This window comes from Oncorhynchus mykiss, chromosome 22 (assembly GCF_013265735.2).
Source record: "Oncorhynchus mykiss isolate Arlee chromosome 22, USDA_OmykA_1.1, whole genome shotgun sequence".
NCBI lineage: Eukaryota > Metazoa > Chordata > Actinopteri > Salmoniformes > Salmonidae > Oncorhynchus > Oncorhynchus mykiss.
Genome location: NC_048586.1, coordinates 27,828,088 through 27,852,731, shown reverse-complemented (window position 1 = coordinate 27,852,731; position 24,644 = coordinate 27,828,088). Strand labels below are relative to the sequence as shown.

The window sequence follows — 24,644 nt, the reverse complement described above, 5'->3', positions numbered from 1 at the left end:
CCAAACACACAGCCCGGGCAACGAAGGAGTGGCTTCGTAAGAAGCATTTCACGGTCCTGGAGTGGCCTAGCCAGTCTCCAGATCTCAATCTCTGCTTGTGCTTAGCACTATTCTGCTTCTTTTCACCCTAAAAACTTCCAGGTCCTTGCCGATGACAAGCATAACATCAACATGATGCAGCCGCCACCAACCTTGAAAATATGAAGAGTGGTTAAGTGTTGTGTTGTATTTGCCCCAAGCATACAGTGCCTTCAGAAAGTATTCAGACTTTTTCCAAATGTTATTATGTTACAGCCTTGTTACGTTTTTTTTTTTTTACCTCAATCTACACCCCATGATGACAAAGCAAAAACAGGTTTTTAGAAATGTTTGCTAATATATACAAAAAAACAGCAATTTCAGATTTCTGTAAGTATTTCCGTAAGTATTCAGGCTTTGATGAAGCACTGTTTGCAGGGACTACAGCCTCCAGTCTTTCTTGGTATGACAAGATTGGCACACCTGTATTCGGGGAGTTTCTCCCATTCTTCGCTCTGGAGCAAGTTCTCATCAAGGACGTCTCTGTTTATCTTTCCCTCGATCCTGAATAGTCTCCCAGTCCCTGAAAACATCTTCCATTTAAGAATGATGGAGGCCACTGTGTTCTTGGGAACCTTCAATGCTGCAGACTTTTTTGGTGCACTTCCCTAGATCTGTGCCTCGACACAATCCTGTCTCTGAGCTCTACGGACAATTACTTTGATATTTTTATTTACAGTGCCTTGCGAAAGTATTCGGGCCCCTTGAACTTTGCGACCTTTTGCCACATTTCAGACTTCAAACATAAAGATATAAAACTGTATTTTTTTGTGAAGAATCAACAACAAGTGGGACACAATCATGAAGTGGAACAACATTTATTGGATATTTCAAACTTTTTTAACAAATCAAAAACTGAAAAATTGGGTGTGCAAAATTATTCAGCCCCTTTACTTTCAGTGCAGCAAATTCTCTCCAGAAGTTCAGTGAGGATCTCTGAATGATCCAATGTTGACCTAAATGACTAATGATGATAAATACAATCCACCTGTGTGTAATCAAGTCTCCGTATAAATGCACCTGCACTGTGATAGTCTCAGAGGTCCGTTAAAAGCGCAGAGAGCATCATGAAGAACAAGGAACACACCAGGCAGGTCCGAGATACTGTTGGGAAGAAGTTTAAAGCTGGATTAGGATACAAAAAGATTTCCCAAGCTTTAAACATCCCAAGGAGCACTGTGCAAGCGATAATATTGAAATGGAAGGAGTATCAGACCACTGCAAATCTACCAAGACCTGGCCGTCCCTCTAAACTTTCAGCTCATACAAGGAGAAGACTGATCAGAGATGCAGTCAAGAGGCCCATGATCACTCTGGATGAACTGCAGAGATCTACAGCTGAGGTGGGAGACTCTGTCCATAGGACAACAATCAGTCCTATATTGCACAAATCTGGCCTTTATGGAAGAGTGGCAAGAAGAAAGCCATTTCTTAAAGATATCCATAAAAAGTGTTGTTTAAAGTTTGCCACAAGCCACCTGGGAGACACACCAAACATGTGGAAGAAGGTGCTCTGGTCAGATGAAACCAAAATTGAACTTTTTGGCAACAATGCAAAATGTAATGTTTGGCGTAAAAGCAACACAGCTGAACACACCATCCCCACTGTCAAACATGGTGGTGGCAGCATCATGGTTTGGGCCTGCTTTTCTTCAGCAGGGACAGGGAAGATGGTTAAAATTGATGGGAAGATGGATGGAGCCAAATACAGGACCATTCTGGAAGAAAACCTGATGGAGTCTGCAAAAGACCTGAGACTGGGACGGAGATTTGTCTTCCAACACGACAATGATCCAAAACATAAAGCAAAATCTACAATGGAATGGTTCAAAAATAAACATATCCAGGTGTTAGAATGGCCAAGTCAAAGTCCAGACCTGAATCCAATCGAGAATCTGTGGAAAGAACTGAAAACTGCTGTTCACAAATGCTCTCCATCCAACCTCACTGAGCTCGAGCTGTTTTGCAAGGAGGAATGGGAAAAAATGTCAGTCTCTCGATGTGCAAAACTGATAGAGACATACCCCAAGCGACTTACAGCTGTAATCGCAGCAAAAGGTGGCGCTACAAAGTATTAACTTAAGGGGGCTGAATAATTTTGCACGCCCAATTTTTCAGTTTTTGATTTGTTAAAAAAGTTTGAAATATCCAATAAATGTCGTTCCACTTCATGATTGTGTCCCACTTGTTGTTGATTCTTCACAAAAAAATACAGTTTTATATCTTTATGTTTGAAGCCTGAAATGTGGCAAAAGGCCGCAAAGTTCAAGGGGGCCGAATACTTTCGCAAGGCACTGTATTTATTTAACTAGGCAAGTCAGTTAAGAACAAATTCTTATTTACAATGACAGCCTACCGGGAAAACAGTGGGTTAACTGCCTTGTTCAGGGGTAGAACGACAGATTTTTACCTTGTCAGCTCAGGGATTTGATCCAGCAACCTTTCAATTACTGGCCCAACGCTCTAACCACTAGGCTACCTGCCGACCTCATTGCTTGTTTTTTGCTGTGACATGCACTGTCAACTGTGGATCATTTTAGTGACAGTTGAGTGCATTTCCAAATTATGTCCAATCAATTTAATTTACCACAGGTGGACTCCAATCAAGTTGTAGAAATATCTCAAGGATGCACCTGAGATCAACATCGAGTCTCATAGGAAAGGGTCTGAATAGTGAGGATTGTTTTTTTTTATCAATTTTAGAATAATAAAGAGTCAAGGGGTCTGAATACTTTCCGAAGGCACTGTATCGGAGTAATCTAATATTAGAATCTAAAAATAAAACAATAACTTTAATTAACCACTTGGACAATAATTGTAAAAATTGAATGTCTTTTATGGTGTTTGACGAAGTTGATATAAATCCAGTTAGTTGAATTTTAAGAAAAAATGTTTTTTTTGTTGTTGCCCTAGCACTACACAACTGATTCAAATAATCAAAGCTTGGTGATGAGTTGTTTATTTGAATCAGCTGTGTAGTGCTAGGGCAATAACCAAAACGTGCACCATGGGGCACTAGAGAAGTAGGCAAAACTAGAGACGCAGATGACAGTGTGTTCGCGAGATGCCGGACAAAAGGCAATTTTAAAAACGTCCCATGACTCCTGCTATGTCTACAGACATCCCCCAAACAAACAAAAACTGTCTCTCTGAGAATGAGTGCACAACTGGTAGTCGCTTACTGATATGTCAGTCAGGTGGCTAGCTGCCGGCAGAGACTTCTATTGCAGTAACGTTGAAGGTCTCTGGCTAATATTCCTTATCCAAAAAGGATGAAGTAAGAAGCTAACGTTAAACAGATTCTACCTCAGCTGGAGCAAAAAATAGGCTACTAAGTTCTAATGATACATTTGCTATACAGAGAGTAGGCTACTAAGACAGACAGTGATGTGGCGCTCCGTGGTGAGGGGGGAATACCCGTCACTATGCAAAATACACAGGTAGGCTATGATACAGTTTGTTAACACCCTCTGCTCTAAAATTCACTCATCGTACAATACATAATTCAAAACAACATTGTAGGCTACTTCGAAACAACACTGTATAACTCAAGATCTAAATGCATATCCCCCATGAAACTGATTGAGATCAAATGGTTGGTATGCAGATGTGGCATAGACATTTCACTGGTAAACCCTGAAGAATTATCATTCAATATTGACAGTGAGAAATGTGAAGGGAAAGAGACCACAAGGATGTGAGCATAACGGTAAAGAAACAGGTGCAGAATCGAAAGGATCCCCCTTCCATCTTCCATCCATGTGTATCCTCCATGTCAGATCTGAATCACCTCTCCCATGGTGAATGAAGGCCAGTAAACACCCGTCACCACCAGGTGGGTTGGGGGTTGACTTTAAAAGGAGCTCATAATCCTCTTTCCCGAAGATGGCCAATTCTGTTTAATTTGCCACTACAACAAAAACAGGCATAAAACAGGGCCATCTGTTTTGACAACATTTCATTACCAGGATGTTGACTGAATGTACAGTTACTACTCATAAATAACATAGCACACACTTTGGTCAACAAGTGTACAGTATGTGCACAAAAGAAGATGACTATGCCAGGTCAAGAATGAGCTTGTCATCGTGAGCTTGTCACTTGGGTTGTGCCGTGGCGGAGGTCTTTGTGGGCTATACTCAGCCTTGTCTCAGGATGGTAAGTTGGTGGTTGAAGATATCCCTCTAGTGGTGTGGGGGCTGTGCTTTGGCAAAGTGGGTGGGGTTATATCCTTCCTGTTTGGCCCTGTCCGGGGGTGTCCTCGGAGTGGGCCACAGTGTCTCCTGACCCCTCCTGTCTCAGCCTCCAGTATTTATGCTGCAGTAGTTTATGTGTCGGGGGGCTAGGGTCAGTTTGTTATATCTGGAGTACTTCTCCTGTCCTATTTGGTGTCCTGTGTGAATCTAAGTGTGCGTTCTCTAATTCTCTCCTTCTCTCTTTCTCTCTCTCGGAGGACCTGAGCCCTAAGACCATGCCCCAGGACTACCTGACATGATGACTCCTTGCTGTCCCCAGTCCACCTGGCTGTGCTGCTGCTCCAGTTTCAACTGTTCTGCCTTATTATTATTCGACCATGCTGGTCATTTATGAACATTTGAACATCTTGGCCATGTTCTGTTATAATCTCCACCCGGCACAGCCAGAAGAGGACTGGCCATCCCACATATGCTCTCTCTAATTCTGTCTTTCTTTCTCTCTCTCGGAGGACCTGAGCCCTAGGACCATGCCCCAGGAATACCTGACATGATGACTCCTTGCTGTCCCCAGTCCACCTGACTGTGCTGCTGCTCCAGTTTCAACTATTCTGCCTTATTATTATTCGACCATGTTGGTCATTTATGAACATTTGAACATCTTGACCATGTTTTGTTATAATCTCCACCCGGCACAGCCAGAAGAGGACTGGCCACCCCACATAGCCTGGTTCCTCTCTAGGTTTCTTCCTAGGTTTTGGCCTTTCTAGGGAGTTTTTCCTAGCCACCGTGCTTCTACACCTGCATTGCTTGCTGTTTGGGGTTTTAGGCTGGGTTTCTGTACAGCACTTTGAGATATCAGCTGATGTACGAAGGGCTATAGAAATAAATTTGATTTGATTTGATTTGATCGTCCTCCAAACTCATCACCAACTTGTTCATCTGCAAACAGGAAATCAATATTTTTGATTGGATTTATAAAATACAATTATCTAGAAGAAACAAATGGGCCAGATTTAACAGGGTTATTGTGTATATGAATTATGTAAGATGTCAAAAAGAGAAGGATACCTTTGCTCCGTGTGCCTGGTGGATGATCTTCATCATGCCTTAAAATGATATATTATGTAGAATTTAAGACATCAAATCAATGTACTGCATTTATCAAGAATGCATGCCAATGGGTGCAACAACGTTTAGTGAAGGATAATTTGGAAGTGTGCTGGCATCTTTCCCAGACCATAATCGCCTCCTAAACCCTACCATCAATAACAAGTGTTTATGGGCAGGACCATAGGGGCCATGCCAATGGTAGGGGAATAATTGGAAGTTGGCAGAAGCCACTAAAATACAGCCATAACATACCATAGACAAACTTCTTGAAGGGGGTGGTAGACCGGCTCAAGTGGTAACATATTTTGAATTTTTCACAAACTGGATAAATTCCAGCCTCGCTGGGCATAGCTACAGTATCTAAAGTGTCGTTCCATGTCATTTTAACAAGCCATGACACCCACCATCTCAGATAGTTCTCTAATCTTTTCTGTAGTTAGATACAGATCAAATTAGTATTCCTGAAACATTATTTTGTTGAAATATAATTTGATCTCAGAAATTAATCTAACTGATTGCACCCAAATTGGCCATTTAAAATAATAGAATTTATATATTATATTCCATTATTATAGTATATAAATCTTCTTAGGGCTGAAATCCCGTTAACGGGATCGATATGACAACAGCCAGTGAAAGTGTAGGGCGCAAAATTCAAAACAACAGAAATCTCATAATTAAAATTCCTCAAACATACAAGTATCTCATACCATTTTAAAGGTAATCTTGTTGTTAATCCCACCATAGTGTCTGATTTCAAATAGGCTTTACAGCGACAGCACCACAAACAATTATGTTAGGTCAGAGCCAAGTCACAAAAACACACAGCCATTTTTCCAGCCAAAGAGTGGAGTCACAAAAAGCAGAAATAGAGATAGAATGAATCACTAACCTTTGATGATCTTCATCAGATGACACTCACAGGACTTCATGTTACACAATACATGTATGTTTTGTTCGGTAAAGTTCATATTTATATAAAAAAATCTCAGTATACATTGGAGTATGAGTAAGACATGAGTATTCTAAAGAAAGGGACAAAAGACACCCACGGACCCCCCACAACAATGACTACACAGTATCAGTTAGTGGGGAACCATCAGGGCCTTCTTCGCCATCAGAGAAGGCCTAAGGATTCATAAAAATGCATATATTTATATATATTTTCATCTTTCCCTCAGTCCTGACTAGTCTCCCAGTCCCTGCCGCTGAAAAACATCCCCACGGCATGATGCTGCCACCACCATGCTTCACCGTAGGAATGGTGCCAGGTTTCCTCCAGACGTGACGCTTGGCATTCAGGCCAAAGAGTTCAATCTGGGTTTCATCAGAGCAGAGAATCTTGTTTGTCATTTATGAATGATGGAGGTGACTGTGTTCTTGGGGACCATCAATGCTGCAGAAATGTACCCTTCCCCAGATCTGTGCCTCAACACAATCCTGTCTCAGAGCTCTATGGACAATTCCTTCAACCTCATGGCTTGTTTTTTGCTCTGACATCCACTGTTAACTGTGGGACCTTAAATAGACAGGTCTGTGCCTTTCCAAATCATGTCCAATCAATTGAATTTACCACAGGTGGACTCCAATCAAGTTGTAGAAACATTTCAATGATGATCAATGGAATCAAGATGCACCTGAGCTCAATTTCAAATCTCATAGCAAAGGGTCTGAATACTTATGTAAATAAGGTATCCATTTGAAATGTTTAATAAACTTGCAAAAATATCTAAACCTGTTTTCGCTTTGTTGTTATGGGGTATTGTGTGTCAATTGAGGAGTAAAAACCTTTATTTAATCAATTTTAGAATAAGGCTGTAATGTAACAAAGTATGGATAACGTCAAGGGGTCTGAATACTTTCCGAATCCACTGTATGTCAGGAGAAGTGTATTATTATCATAAGGAGACGTATACTTGGATTACGGAGGAGGAATGGGGATAAAAGAGAGGCAGTGGAGGTCGAAGAGAGAGAGGGAGGAAGAGGGGGGGATCTTGAATTGGTACAAAATGTAGGGGAAAATGGAGATGGTTTGTTGAAGAATGGTAGAAACTGTAAGCAGAGTGAGCTGTACACCGACCGAATTGAAGACAGGAAGAGAAATGTAAGTGACTGAGGGAGAAGTATCGGAGGTGGTAGGTGTGGTGAAGTTCTCGGGAGTCCAAGGCTTGCACTCAGGATAAAGATGACAGTAGTAGGAGTGACATTTTTGGCAAAAGTGGACCCTTGCCTTTTGGCTGATCCATTTGTGGTTTCAGAGTGGATAAAAATGGAGTTAGGTGCTTTGTAATTTGCCAGACAAAGTGATGTTGGGATATATCAGTTATCCCGTACCAGCTTTTGTACCGAATACATTGTTACAGATGTAAAGCTTATTTCCATGTGGAAGCAGTGTGTAGGAGGGAGGTTCCTAGGTGTGAGAAGTGTGCAGAAGGGCACGAGACAAAGGTACAGTATGTGTAGCATTCGGGAAAGAAGCGGTATGTGTTAATTGTTGGGGTGCACATGGGGCTGAAGTTGTCGTGTGCTGAGGCAGTGAAGAAAGTAGAGGAAGATGGGGCAAGGAGGAGGGATCCTGAGAGGAGTGATGTGAGTAGATCTACACCAGTACAGAGGGATAGGCCAACAAGTGATATAAATATTCAATATATTCAAATTTTGCGGGTCAAAACCAATGCAGAAAGGGGGCAGAAAATGTCTACATTTGTGGACAAGATGCTGAGGGAGGTCTTAGAAATCGATAAAGCTACACCTTTGGTCATGTAAAGGGCCCACAGAACGGCAAATGCAGCCCGGAGCAGGCCCGGAGCGAAGGACACAGAGGCCCAGCGCTATCATCGTGCGCCGTCTCAACAAAACAGGGGATAATGCAGCTGTCGAGAACTATTCTACAAGGACAAGCGCATATCAATCTTCAATGACTATTCTGCAGAGCTGTTGAGGAAGAGAAAAGATTATGACGAGATCAAGAGCAGCCAAAAACATCACATACTTGATGCCGAGTCCTACCTGCGCTCCATTGGGATTACAGCACTTTCCAGACCCGAGGACAGGGTCCGGAAAAATATGCTGACTATGTGGCAAATTGTTGGGTCCAGAAGGAGTGAGAGACAGAAGGACTCAAGGCACAAGAAGTATCCTAAATCTACTGCGGAACATTCTCCATCCACATTGACTACTGAAGTGACCCCTTCTTCTTATTAAGGAATTTAAATTTATTAGCCTAGAGTTTGCCGGGATGATAAAGTAATTATTTAATCTGGAAAAAAAACAGAAGTGCCTGCTTTCCTCATTCCCACTTTCTCTTTTAGTAGGATATAGAGGAAAGATTATTTATTTTTATACGTTGTTTTATGGCAATTACATATAGGCCACCCAAATGTAGGTTACTGAAAATATTTATAAAAAATGTGCTGATCCTTTATTGATTTAGACAATGCTTTTGGATTACATTTCATTTCCAGCATTTAACCCTTACTGTTTAGGACAGCCTGCTTTGGAATGAGAGACAGTAAATTTACCCGCCTGGATATGCTTGTATTTTTTTGGCGTTCTGTTTTCTTATAGCCTAATATTATTTGAGTTGGGAAAACATTTAATAGGCCATTGGACTATATTTAAGCAATAAGGCACGAGGGGGTGTGGTATATGGCCAATATACCACAGCTAAGGGCTGCTAATCACAACACAATACGGAGTGCCTGGATACAGCCCTTAGCCATGGTATATTAGCAATATACCACAAACCCCTGAGGTGCCTTATTGCTATTATAAACTGGTTACCAATGTAATTAGAGCAGTAAAAATAAAATTTTTGTCATACCCGTGGTATAGGGTCTGATATAGCACGGTTGTCAGCCAATCAGCATTCAGGACTCGAACCACCCAGTTTATAATTCATAGTTTATAACGGGGTGTAGGGAATGTCTCATCCAGGCAGGTTTATGGACTACACCCCTTTTTTGTTTCTTACAGTGCCTTACGAAAGTATTCGGCCCCCTTGAACTTTGCGACCTTTTGCCACATTTCAGGCTTCAAACATAAAGATATAAAACTGTATTTTTTTGTGAAGAATCAACAACAAGTGGGACACAATCATGAAGTGGAACGACATTTATTGGATATTTCAAACTTTTTTAACAAATCAAAAACTGAAAAATTGGGCGTGCAAAATTATTGGTAACTGATTCAGAGGGTCAGTTTGTTATACATTTAACTTTTGCTTATTTGTATGCACCAAATGATGATTCCCCACAATTGATTAGTAGATGTTTCTTAGAGATTGCTAAGCATTCAAATACACATTGTATGTTGGAGGTGACTTTAATTGCAAAAAAAAAAAGATTTGTCCATTATCTCCACATTTGGACAAGTCACGACCAGATGGTCCCATATTAAAAATGTCAAGAGCAGTTCAATTTCACTTTTGAAGAACAGGGGTTTATTGATATTTGGAGAAAGTTAAAACCAACAACAAAATCTTATACTTTCTTTTCAAATCCTCATGGAACTTACTCTCGGATATACTTTCTTATCACTCAGACCTTAAGCTCATCAGGTAGAAAACTATATGATTAATAACATCACCATCTCAGATCATAGTCCGGTATCCCTAAAACTAAAGTTAAAAGACAAACCAGATAAACGTATTGCACTGTAATAAAAACCTTTTCGTTACAACAAGGAAATTGTCTGATATTTTCCCTTAGTATAGAACCTCTGGCGGAATGGTGGGGCCAAATGAACACAAGATATCTCTGTATGCCGACGATGTCATCGTGTACATAAGAGGCTGAGACAACGATTCCAAAAATATTCAAATTAATAGGTGAAAATGCTACATCAGGCGATAAAATTAACGTTGGAAAAACTATTGCAATGATGACATTTGGTGCCGGTCGAGATGGCTGCCGTTTTACGGGCTCCTAACCATCTGTGCTATATATTTTTAAAAACATTTTTACATTGTTTGTAACTCTTTTATTTAAAACTTATTTTGTACATAATGTTGCTGCTACTACAACTTATGACCAAAAATACCTTCTCTGCTGCCAATGACAGGAACGAATTGCAAAATCAAAAGTTGCAAAAGTTGGATACTTACATCTCCCTCACTAACTTTAAACATCAGCTATCTGAGCAGCTTACCGATCGCTGCAGCTGTACACAGCCCATCTGTAAATAGCCCATCCAACTACCTACCTCATCCCCATATTGTTTATATTGACTTGTTTTGCTCTTTTGCACACCAGTATTTCTACTTGCACATCATCATCTGCACATCTATCACTCCAGTGTTAATTTGCTAAATTGTAATTACTTCACTACTATTGTCCTATTTATTGCCTTACCTCCTTGATATTTGCACACACTGTATATAGATTTATATTGTGTTATTGACTGTACTTTTGCTTATCCCATGTGTAACTCTGTGTTGTTTTTTTGTCACACTGCTTTGCTTTATCTTGGCCAAGTCACAGATGTAAATGAGAACTTGTTCTCAACTGGCCTACCTGGTTAAATAATGGTGGGGAAAAAAATACAACGAGATTTTACTGCAAACGAGTGTTGAATGGTAGTGTCCTGTCCCCCCACGGCGTTGGCCTGGTGTAGGATCAGATAGGGTTCAAATAGGGGAATGGGGTAGTGCCTTTTTTATGAGTATAGGGGGTTAGTTGGCAGGGTAAATGTTTTCCTTTTACACGTGTATCAAAGTATAATGGATGTATTTATACTCCAGTCCTGTTGGTGGCACTAATGCAACACATTGGATGCCAACTTCTGTTAAACCCCACCAAAGAAGAACACAGCACCAAAGCCAAAAAAGCTTTCTCATTTTGACAACGGATGCTGGTCCAGCAGGATTAATTAATGAGTGAATATCACAGCCAATCAAAACACTGCTGCTTAAGTAATACTGTGAAACAATTATTCCACTACTATTGCAAATATATTATGGACATTTTCTGAAATTACAATGCAAAAATTATTTTAAAATTCGATGAGAGATATCATAAGGATACCCTCACACAGCCGATTTGGAATTACATGATCCATTACGAACGTGCATAAAGATGTTGGAATTCAGATATTACATAATTTTATCACTATACTGGTCGTCACTAGTTACCACAGCCACAAAGTCATAAACCCCGCCCATTTCTACAATTTATCTTCAAAAGTTTGATTTTAAACCTAACCTTAACCACACTGGTAAACGTATGCCTAACTCAAACCTTTCTATTAAAGACTAAAAACCTGCTGTTTGTATTTTTTTTATTTTTAATCTAGCCAATTTGACCTTTGTGGCTCTGGTAATTAGGGAAAACCCTGTCCGCTGAATGTTTTAACTACAGCGCGAGACATGGTTCAATGCCCCCCAATAAATCAGCACAATCTACTTTTTCGTTTTTTCTAATTGCTGGCACCTTGAAGCTAAAATTGGCGCAATGTGTATAGTGTGCTTTTGAACATACAAAAAAGGTAACAAGAGAGCAATGTACAATAAGGCGAATTTAGCAAAAAAAAGGAATTTGTTGTAAGTGTATGTGGGCCGCATTTTCATGCACCTCCCCTATTGATGTTTACTGATCATGAAAAGCGTGCAGTTTCTCGTATTAACTTTAAGCTAAATGTGCGCAATTGTTTTGCATGGAATATTCGGAAAGGTGGTTCTGACCATGCTCTCCAAGTGGTGATGATATTACAACCAAAAAGTTAATTTATTTAACAATCACTTAAAACAGCAGGCAATCGGAGGGTCTGCTGTCCGGACCTCTGGCAGTCTCTATGGGGGTGCCACAGGGTTCAATTCTTGGACCGACTCTCTTCTCTGTATACATCAATGAGGTCGCTCTTGCTGCTGGTGAGTCTCTGATCCACCTCTACACAGACGACACCATTCTGTATACTTCCGGCCCTTCTTTGGACACTGTGTTAACAACCCTCCAGGCAAGCTTCAATGCCATACAACTCTCCTTCCGTGGCCTCCAATTGCTCTTAAATACAAGTAAAACTAAATGCATGCTCTTCAACTGATCGCTACCTGCACCTACCCGCCTGTCCAACATCACTACTCTGGACGGCTCTGACTTAGAATACGTGGACAACTACAAATACTTAGGTGTCTGGTTAGACTGTAAACTCTCCTTCCAGACCCATATCAAACATCTCCAATCCAAAGTTAAATCTAGAATTGGCTTCCTATTTCGCAACAAAGCATCCTTCACTCATGCTGCCAAACATACCCTTGTAAAACTGACCATCCTACCAATCCTCGACTTTGGCGATGTCATTTACAAAATAGCCTCCAAAACCCTACTCAACAAATTGGATGCAGTCTATCACAGTGCAATCCGTTTTGTCACCAAAGCCCCATATACTACCCACCATTGCGACCTGTACGCTCTCGTTGGCTGGCCCTCGCTTCATACTCGTCGCCAAACCCACTGGCTCCATGTCATCTACAAGACCCTGCTAGGTAAAGTCCCCCCTTATCTCAGCTCGCTGGTCACCATAGCATCTCCCACCTGTAGCACACGCTCCAGCAGGTATATCTCTCTAGTCACCCCCAAAACCAATTCTTTCTTTGGCCGCCTCTTCTTCCAGTTCTCTGCTGCCAATGACTGGAACGAACTACAAAAATCTCTGAAACTGGAAACACTTATATCCCTCACTAGCTTTAAGCACCAACTGTCAGAGCAGCTCACAGATTACTGCACCTGTACATAGCCCACCTATAATTTAGCCCAAACAACTACCTCTTTCCCAACTGTATTTAATTTATTTATTTATTTTGCTCCTTTGCACCCCATTATTTGTATTTCTACTTTGCACATTCTTCCATTGCAAAACTACCATTTCAGTGTTTTACTTGCTATATTGTATTTACTTTGCCACCATGGCCTTTTTTGCCTTTACCTCCCTTCTCACCTCATTTGCTCACATTGTATATAGACTTGTTTATACTGTATTATTGACTGTATGTTTGTTTTACTCCATGTGTAACTCTGTGTCGTTGTATCTGTCCAACTGCTTTGCTTTATCTTGGCCAGGTCGCAATTGTAAATGAGAACTTGTTCTCAACTTGCCTACCTGGTTAAATAAAGGTAAAATAAAAATGTTTTAAAAAATGTCAGTGGTTTTAGCGGCGCTGGTGATCGATCTCCTTGCCGGGAAAGCAGGCCAATCGAACGTTCTTCACCTATTTGTGACGTTTTAATGATAACGACCTATTGGAGAAGACTGTGTTGTCTTTAGTAGAGATACATATTTAATTGTTGCAGACACACATCCCCATGACCCCGTGCCCTACTTTAGTGGGACCACTACTCGTGCCAATGAATTGAGGGATTTGATTGGTTACCTTTACTCACCCCAACTAACCGAGATGTTGCGTGAATGTCATTCGTTAAATCTACCAATGGAATTGAGGGGCGGTATCGCCTCGCACATTAGCGAAACGCTTGGAGGAACAGATCACGGTGTCGTGAGTAAACATTAGCAACAATAGTCGGCGGTTTGCCTTCAAAATAAAAGTCCCGAATTGATATACCGATACCAATACCGATGCAAACCGATAACGCTAAACAAGGTCGGAATGTTATATACATTCAATAAAATACAATAAGTAGTTAATTTGACACAATCGCACTGTGAATGTATAGACTTCAGAACGTTGGGCACTTTATCCGTTTGCATGTTTCAATGGGTGACTTTTATTTTTAAGGCGAACCGCCGATTCCACTATTGTTGCTCACGCTGTTGCTCACGATACACACATTAGGAACGGTCTACTCTCCTTTCCGTTAGTTCTGGGCTGTGGACGCCAGCAGTGTTCTGTGACTGTACTAAGGGCCTTCAAAAGGAATTGAAAACCATGTCTGAGGTTTGGATCGAATTTGTATTTTGTTTTACATTATATTGTGGCTAGTTACCATAACATGCATAGGTAGTTGTATTATTATTATTATTGTAGAGACCCGCACAGACAGCGGTTTGATTTCCTGGTCCAAGTGCAGTTTCACTAACATGTCGACTAGGCTTTGTCAGCTAACGGTAAATTAGCCTACTACTAGCTAGAACACAAGTAAAGAGCGTATCGTTTTTGCCAAACTGGAGTTGGCACTTGACCTGGCACCACTAATTATAGTAACTTAGTTACTAGTTATCCCCGTCGGTCTTGTGGCAATTTTAAATTAAACTTGATTAATGTTATTGCCTTTAAAAAGGCGCAATGCCCTTGCTTCCACCCGATGAAACCACTATTTCATTTGTTTGGCAGCTCAATATCTAGCAAGCTAATGTTACTGGCAAACCAGAGTGCCAGAGGATTGCCTGGCTTTGGCACTTCTGTCACCCTGCTTGAAGGGTGTGGTGCGGCTTTGACATAGCCCAAGGCACTGATTGTGTGTGGACTTCACACGCGCCTCCGTTGTATATGATTGCTTGCGTAATATCCTGGTGAGAAGAAGCATGTGAAAGTAATTATATCTAACGTTGACTAAAGTCTAGCTTGTTCTTATAGGATGAAGACATTTTGCCGTTTTGCGCAGCTCTTATAATCACATGGTCACTCGAAGGCTCGCGCCCGGAACGCAGGATAAACTCCCATTTAATAAACCCATTATTGAACAACTTGCAGAAAACAAATGGCAAGCATCTGTGTTTCTGGTTAGAGGAATGAATGTATATATAAATTAGTCACGTTATATCTGTTTACATATACCTAAATATGTATAGGTCCAAGAGGCTTCTAAACAGCTTCTACCCCAAGCCATAAGACTCCAGAACATCTAATCAAATGGCGCCCCCCGCTACTCTGTTTTATCTATGCATACTCACTTTAATAACTTTACCTACATGTACATATTACCTCAATTACCTCGACTAACCGGTGCCCCCGCACATTGACTTTGTACTGGTACCCCCTGTATATAACCGTGCTATTGTTATTTTACTGCTGCTCTTTAATGATTTTTTAGGTATTTTTTCTTAAATGCATTGTTGGTTAAGGGCTTGTAAGTAAGTATTTCATTTTTACCGGTTTGTACTTTGTCCCTTCAGCTCATGCCCTCTGCCTCTCACCTGGGGGCATATTCATTACGCATATTCTGTCGCAAAACATTTCTTAAAACGGAAGCTAACGAAACAGGGCGGAACCTAACTGAATTTGTCAAATAGAAACTCTCGTCTTACGTTGCTTGCTTCCGTTTGGTTCTTAAAACGGTAAATGTTTCCGTAATGAATACCCCCTTATAAAAGTTCACAGGTGAGTTGTAGCCAGGACGATAGATAATATTTTCATCAGTGAGTTTGGCAACCTGATCTCTGTCCTCCTATTGAAGCGGAGGCCAAAGCATATTGGATATCTGTTGTTTAGCTGAGTAGATTAGATTACATTGGTTTTAGCTGGGTCACATTTTTAGTGTGTTGCCTCACACATATTGCAACATTAAAACTCAAGACCTTGGCTGTTTTATTTTTTTTTAGTTCAGATAATGTGTTTGTTTAGCCATTACCTTCAGGCCAGATTAATTTGTAGTTAGCTGCTAAACTCTCATACATAAGCACCATGCCGGGTTGTCTCTGCATCGACCTAGGCTCAAATGAGCATTATATTTGCATTGATACACAATGCGTTTGTATCTGGCAGGACTGTAAATGGTGGGCAATGCAAAGCTTTTTCCCTGGAACTGTTTTGTGTATAACATTTACAATGTCTGAGTGAGCAGGTGCAAAGCTAATAGATGCACAACACCTTTTTGGGAATGTTTTTTATTGAACCCTTATCTAACTAGGCAAGTTAGTTGAGAACAAATTCTTATTTACAATGACGGCCTGCCCCGGCCAAACCCTAACCCGGACGACACTGGGCCAATTGAGCGCGGCCCTATGGGTCTCCCAATCACGGCCGGTTGTGATACACCCTGGAATCAAACCAGGGTCTGTACTTATGCCTCTAGCACTGAGATGCAGTGCCTTAGACCGCTGCGCCACTCAGGAACCCCAATACACTTAATGTGTTGTCTTTTAAAACCTGCCTTGGAGGCTGTACAGATAAGGGTTGGGTACTTTCCCCAGGTTATTACCTCTACTTGGACTCTGACCAGGGTGATTTTACCAGGGTGAAAGCAACATCCAGGCCATCTGACACCAAACATTTCAGTGACACTAATAATGGCTAAACTATAAGTGGAGGCAACAGACTGCCTATGTTCTTAGGCTATACAAAAGGAAAAGCAACCAGTGTTTTGTCTCTCTTCCCCCTTTGGCACAGTTGGCAGGGTGGCACATCCAGTGTGGCATTTTGTAGTGTTGCTCAAGCTCAGCCCACTCAGAGGACCATTGTACTGCTGGGGGGCCTGTTTTTTTTCTTTCTTCTTTCTTGGCAGAATAGACCTCCTTTTCAGCAACAATGATTTGTTTCTATACTCAGTAGTTCTGGTTGAGGCCAGTTTCTATGTTCTGCCATTCTGGTCTCCAGTTGCTCACAATGGAATGTTATCTTGACATTGATGTAGTTTTACTGTCTGTAGGCTAAGCCAAATAGACCTATATGAGATCAAGGTTCAATGTACGCCAGTGCTGACTCAATTGCTATCCGGTGATTATCTAGCTTAACCTTTTTCTGACATAGATCTGCTGTAAGGTTGCTGGCATTTTGCAATGAGATTGTACAGGAACCTTTCATGTCTAAAGCCATCATATCTCTCCAATTTCACTTGGAAGCAGCCATTTTCCAGTGTAGGCTTTTCATTCTCTGTTTAGCTGACTTTAATCGCATATTTTGCTTCTATCCCACCCAGGCAGAATTTGATAAGGCTGCAGAGGAGGTGAAGCAGCTGAAGGCCAAACCAGCAGATGCAGAGATGCTCAGGGTTTATGCTCTGTTCAAACAGGCCAAAGTGGGCGACGTCAACACCGGTAAGCCAGCATCCAGTGCTTTGTGATACCCCTCAAGTGTAGATGGCTCATTGTATTGAGTATAGTCTGTTGATTGTGTTTTTTTACTTTGTTTCTGAAGCTCGTCCTGGGATGCTTGATTTCACTGGGAAAGCCAAGTGGGACGCCTGGGAGAAGGAGAAAGGTGTGTTTCCTGTAGTCCTGCCCACATTTAGATTGTAGAGGGCACGGTTCACCTTAAGTGATTTGTAATTCGCAGGGAATCAGATTTAGACAGCTGTGGATCCCTTCAGCTCAATGCATTTACAGTCATAAGTGTACTGGTTGAGCCAGACAATCTTTGAACAGTAACCTGTTATCAGCATGTTTTATGAATGTGTTTTTCCTTGTGCCTCTTATAGGAAAGAACCAAGAGGAAGCCAGGAAGGAGTACATTGCCTTGGTAGAGGAGCTTAAAGGGAAGTACGGAGTCTAAGAACCTACTGACTGGGTTCGACAGCTGGCAGTGTAGAACCATGACCTCTGTGGTCAGCCCACACCTCGTCCCTGTGAGATGCCTTAAATTCCAGTAGTATGCCATTTGCTACAAGACCTGGGGCAAATGCATATGTAAAATACTTTGTAATTCTAGAGGTGTGCTTGGTTTAGCGGAGTAGCTTGCGGGGTGATTTTAGTTGGCACTTTTTAGACTATTCAAATGGTACAAAACAAGAACTCAAGCCCACCTCATGTATTTTACATATGTGTTGGGCCCAGGTATGTTTGCGACTGCATTGCATGCGAACGCTGTATGCCTAGTGTGGACCACCTATGGTCAAGTTGAGAATACAGGACCGACAAGCCGCTGCTACGGACCGAGTCAAGCCGTCCTCCACCAGCAATTTCCTAGTGAACTGGTTGTACAGCCCAGGAACTCCATAAAGTCTACATTTGTTTTAACATTTCTGTTGTCATGCTTGGTTATTTCATGTGATGAGATCTTACTAACTTGTCTGACTCCGCACATTTAACTAAATGTGTATATTCAGTAAATATAAAACTAAAATCAAGAAGAATACTTTATTGTCCATTTTTACCACCCTGTTTTGTTGCACCATCTCCTTGGGACAAAGGTCTTGAGAAACACTCGTTTCTTGAATAATGCTTCCGACAGCTCCCCAATATCTTTATACTTCTTGTAGGAATGGTTAGCTTTTATCAGTTAACCAATACAGTACCATAAAACCTAGTGGTCAAACAAGGAAAATTATGCCAATTGTTTTTCCACCATTAGATTTTGCCCAGAGGGGATTTTAGAAACACTTAATAAGGTCTGTTTCGTGTAGGCTTACCACACGTGACATTTTGATAACTGTGTATATCTCTCCAGGACAAAGTGACTTACCAATATATTGTATTTACCCCAAAAATGAAATGCTAATTAGCTGCTAATGTGGCTATCATAACTACAAATGCCATAATGATCTGGACGAGACTGCTGAATCGAGGTAAAGGTAACAATGTCTGGATTAACTAATGTTAGCTAAACGTAGTAATAAATCGTCTACATTTCTTTAAAATTGACAATTCTGAATGTCTTGTAAGTTTGAAATTTACCTGTTTCTCATTCGCTAGGTTTTATTGGTATTATGACACCTCCACTGTGGGGCTCTAACAGTGGATCACAGGAGGCAAGTCGAACTTTGCACTGCTTTCTCACTGTTTGAGGCAAAGTTTCTACTCAGAGTGCGTTCATAAAATAATTGCGTGGGATTGGGACTCTACAATGGCCATATTCTTGCCGCAAAAATCTCTCATGCACTCATGGAATTAACATTCTTCCTTCATGTCTCCTCCTGGCGATAGCAAAGTATCCCGTGACCGGACTTCTAATAACTAAAAAACTACATAAGTCAATTCTGGCTGAATAACTAAGGGAGGGGACTTCTGAGTTTATTCCAGGAGGAGACTTATGTTTGTTAATCATACATTACCAGTCAAAAGTTTGGACACACCTACTCATTCAATGGTTTCTTTATTTTTACTATTTTCTACATTGTAGAATAATAGTGAAGACAAACAATGAACACATATGGAATCATGTAGTAACCAAACAAGTGTTAATATAAAATATTTATATTTGTTTTAACATTTCTTCAAAAGTAGCCACCCATTATGATGACAGCTTTGCACACTCTTGGTATTCTCAACTAGCTTTGAGGTAGTCACTTGGAATTCATTTCAATTAACAGGTGTGCCTTGCTAAAAGTTCAATTTTAGCATTTTTTTCCCCCTTAATGCATTTGAGCAAATCAGTTGTGTTGTGACAAGGTAGGGGTGGTATACAGAAGATAACCCTATTTGGTAAAAGACCAAGTCCATATTATGGCAAGAACAGGTCGAATAAGCTAAGAGAAATGTCAGTCCATCATTGACTGACCTTAAAGTAATCTGGAAAATGTCAAGGACTTTGGACGTTTTTTCAAGTAGTCGCAAAAACCATCAAGCACTATGATGAACCTAGCTCTCATGAGGACCGCCACAGGAAGACCCTGAGTTACTTTTGCTGGAGAGGATAAGTTCATTAGAATCACCAGCCTCAGAAATTGCAGCCCAAATAAATGCTTCAGAGTTCAAGTAACAGATACCTCTCAACATCAACTGTTCAGAGGAGACTGCGGGAATCAGGCCTTCATGGTTGAGTTGCTGCAAAGAAACCACTACTAAAGGACACTAATAAGAAGAGACTTGCTTGGGCCAAGAAGCACAAGCAATGGACATTAGACCAGTGGAAATCTGTCCTTTGGTCTGAGGAGTCCAAATGTGAGATTTTTGGTTCAAACCGCTGTGTCTTTGTGAGACGCAAAGTAGGTGAACGTATGATCTCTGCATGTGTATTTCCCACCGTGAAGCTTTGAGAAGGAGGGGGGTGCTTTGCTGGTGACAGTCTGATTTACTTAGAATTCAAGACACACAACCAGCATGGCTAACACAGCATTCTGCAGCAATACGCCATCCCATCTGGTTTACACTTAGTCCCACTATCATTTGTTTTTTAACAGGACAATGACCCAACACACCTCCAGGCTGTCTAAGGGCTATTTGACCAAGAAGGAGAGGGATGGAGTTCTGCATCAGATGACCTAAATTCCACAATCACTTGACCTTGACCCAATTAAGATGGTTTGGGATGAGTTGGACCGCAGGGTGAAGGAAAAGCAGCCAACAAGTGTTCAGCATAAGTAGGAACTCATTCAAGACTGTTGGAAAAGCATTACAGGTGAAGCTGGTTGAGAGAATGCCAAGTGTTCAAAGCTGTCATCAAGGCAAAGCGGGTCTACTTTGAAGAATCTAAAATATATTTTGATTTGTTTAATACATGATTCCATGTGTTATTTCATAGCTATGTTTTCACTATTATTCCACAATGTAGAAAACAGTAAAGATATAGAAAAACCCTTGAATGAGTAGGTGTGTCCGAACTTTTTACTGGTACTATACACCTAAACTAAACTGCCACTGTACTTTCGATATCCTAAAAGACTCATTTCACCGCCGCTTTTGCCTCTCGGGCAAGTGGAGACTGTTGCAGGGAATACAACTCCATGACAACTATTCAGATCAAGTTAAATACTTGGGCAATGGATATAGTCCGGGTTGCCATTTGATTAAATGTTCAAGTCTTATGGCTTGGGGGTAGAGGCTGTTTAAAAGCCTCTTGGACCTAGACTTGGTGCTCCGGTGGCTGGAGTCTGACAATTTTTAGGGCCTTCCTCTGCCACCACCTGGTATAGAGGTCCTGGATGGCAGGAAGCTTGGCCCCGGTGATGTACTGGGACGTACGCACTACCCTCTGTAGTGCCTTGTGGTCGGAGGCTGAGCAGTTGCCATACCAGGCAATGATGCAATCTGTCAGGATGCTCTCAATGGTGCAGCTGGCCGTGCAGTCATGAGTGAACAGGGAGTACAGGAGGGGATTGAGCACGCACCCCTGAAGGGCCCCTGTGTTGAGGATCAGCGTGGAATTGAGGAGAAAAAGGGGGTAAAATAAATAAATAAATACAACAACTTATAAATGCCTCATGAGCTTTGTTCAACTGTCGTTCCTCATCAGAACACAAAATATGAAGCTTGTTTTACTAATGTTTGTAAACAAAGTAAATGTAAACACTAGTCTCAAAACATGGTTAAAACCATAATTTTGGATATGCATGGTCAGTCCTTGCAGTCCCCCATCTATGAATTTGAGTGGTTGGATTGATTGATATGTATCAATAATTAATGAGCTTTGAGAATCTTATGAAAAGTACTATATAATTTTTTATTAAGTCTGGTAAGACTTTCCATTTGTTTGCTTATGAGCTTTGATATTATTCTCACAATTTATTACACATTTGGGTTTGTAATCAGCAGGGGACTCTGAGATACTGAGATAACTGTTTGATAGATGGAACTAGGAAGAACTGAATTGAATTACGAGTTGTCATTTGTGTAAATAGTGCCACTACTTTGTCCCAGAATGTTAAATAGGACTCTTTTGGAAACAATACATTCCTTGTGCTTTTCTCCACGCTAATATTTTAACAGGGTCTAATATTTATTTTTGGGTGATCTCTGTTTTTAGTGATTATTTTTTGTCTGCTGATATTTGCTTCTGGGTTGAGAGTCTAAGATTTTAGACGGGACACAAGCCGACAACATCCAGTGAAATTGGAGGGCTCGCAATTCAAATAAATAATCGTAATATTAAACCATTCATGAACATACAAGTGTCTTGTATCATTTAAAAGCTTAACTTCTTGTTAATCTAACTGCTTTGTCAGATTTTTAAAAAGGCTTTACGGCAAAAGCGTACCATGCGATTGTCTGAGGACCGCACCCCACATCAACCTACTTTTCAACCAGCACAGGCTTCACAAAATCACAAATAGAGATGAAATAAATCACTTACTTTTGAAGATCTTCCTCGGTTTGCAATCCCAAGGGTCCCAGCTACAACATGGTCGTTTTGTTAGATAAACTGACTTTTTGGGATATAAAGAAGGACTTTAGTTGGCGCCATCGATTTCAGTAATCCACTCGTTCAACATGCAGACAAAAGGAGCCCAAAAAACTTTGTCCAAACAAGTCAAACAATGTTGTTTCTAAACAATCCTCAGGTACTCTACAATGTAAATAAACTATAATATTTCATACGGAAAGTAGTATGTTCAATAGGAAAGGAAAATTCGTATGCTCGCGCACCGAAAGACTGATTTTCTCCAGGTGGTCTCATAACAATATTTTTTTTCAAAAAAGAAGCACGAAACCTTGAATAAAGACTGTTGACATCTAGTGGAAGCCATAGGAATTGCAATCTGGGAGATGGATTCACATAGAAACCATAGGTTTCCATAATAAGAGCCCAATTCTGGTCGGATTTTTGCCTGCCATATCAATTCTGTTATGGTCTCAGACATTATTTTAACAGTTTTAGACACTTCAAAGTGTTTTCTATCCAATGCTACCAATTATATACATATCCTGGCTTCCTGGCCTGAGTCACAGGCAGTTTACTTTGGGCACGTGAATCATGCGGAAATTCAGGAAACGAGACCCTATCCCAGAGAGGTTTTAAGATCCGTCCAACTGTTGTTTAATTCTGTTTTATATAGATTTTCATAAGCTTTTACAAATGGTAATTAATTGTGTTGTTTCTAGTTAACGCATTTGTACCCATCTTTTAAAATTATAACTAGTTTGGCGTGTTTTTGTTTAGTGAGGTCTGCGAGATGTTAACCAGTATGCCATTAAATAGTATGATTTATTGAGTTTAACCTGCAGTTGTTGGCTCTTTTCAAAAGTAAAATATGATATTCCTGCTTAATAAGTTCAGAAATGACATTTTTTCTTGTTTACCTTTGTTATGGTCTTTGGTAAGCCTATCATTTGTTCCCTCAAATGCCTACGGTCTTATTTCACATGAAAGAATGCACCCAAGGTATTCTACACAGCTGGATCTGGTATTCAAGTTTCTCCTTCTTAATCACATGATTCAAACTCTGCTGGAGAGCGACATAACCAAGGTTACTGGGATCAGGACTAAGGGGGTGGCGGTGGGCTTGTGTCACTTGTTGGTTTCCCTGGCCAGTGTGGGAGCCATCTTCTGCCTGGAGTTACTGGTAATGTTGCAAGTGAGTGAGGGCCGGGACTCGGGAACGGTGGTGGGGCCTGGGGTCAGCTCTGGTGCTGGTAGCAGCTATGCTGTCGGCGGGGGATGTGATTGTGTTTGTGGCTCTGCTCTGGCAGCACACCTCTCCCTTGGGCTTCACCCTCACCTTCTGGTGCCAGTTTACCGTAATGTTCCTGCTCTCCCTCAACAGCGGCGGGTCATGTCCATCACACAGCCATGTTGGCGCCTGGCCTCCCAAGGTACACTATATGACCAAAATGATGTGGACACTTGCTCGAACATCTCATTCCAAATCATGGGCATTAATATGGAGTTGGTCCCCCTTTGCTGCTACAACAGCCTCCACTCTTCTGGGAAGGCTTTCCGCTAGATCGGTGGAGGTTCTAGCCCCTCCCCCCACAAATAAATAACCATAACATTTAAAACTATATAGATATAAATATACAGAAATATACAGACTCAAATATCAAAAAGTAGTAACAAAGACAAATAGAAACAAATTGTAGTATATAAATACAAATAAAAATTACACTATTACCCAAATGCTAACAAAAAACACACAAATAAAACTAAATTGCACAAACTCTATATCACACAAACAGATAACACACTTACAAAGAAGATAACCTGATTATTACACTATGCACTTCAAACAAGAAACACAAACTAAATTGCAACTAATTGCATTACTAATTGCATTACTAATTGCATTAGTACTGTACTGTGCGCTATTTGATAGATTCCCCCCGCTCCCCCTACCTCAGGATTCCAGTGGGGAGACCCGAGGTCAACCTACCCCTGCCCCTTTCCCATCTCGTACTTCTGAGTGGGAACCCTTCCCAGGTAGTAGCCTGCCTAGCTCACAAACTAGAATCAGGGCGGCCACTCCGACAAGGTTCATTGACCCACAGTCCCACACGGTGACATGATATCATTGACGTGACGTGCAAATGAGCGATAGAAAACCGATCGCGCAAATGTTACCATTCGGGAATATTTAAAAAAATATATATATTATTATTTTTAATTTTTTTGTGTGGGTGCCCCATGCTGCCCCTGGCAAGATGCTGCCCTGGGCGGCTGCCAATGTCGCCTATGCCTAAATCTGGCGCTGCTCTAGATGTTGGAACATTGCTGCGAGCACTTGTTTCCATTCAGCCACAAGAGCATAAATGAGGTCGGGCACCTATGTTGGGCGATTAGGC

General features: G+C 41.1%; 1 protein-coding gene across 1 annotated transcript; it reads left to right on the top strand.

Annotated features, from left to right (window-relative positions):
- The first annotated feature begins 14,158 nt into the window (after positions 1 to 14,158).
- Positions 14,159 to 18,225, top strand: acbp (Acyl-CoA-binding protein). Its single transcript, NM_001160694.2, is given in 4 exon segments — positions 14,159 to 14,271; positions 17,192 to 17,309; positions 17,410 to 17,472; positions 17,690 to 18,225. Coding segments are annotated over 4 exon segments (264 nt in total). The 5' UTR covers positions 14,159 to 14,262; the 3' UTR covers positions 17,764 to 18,225.
- Positions 18,226 to 24,644: the final 6,419 nt, after the last annotated feature.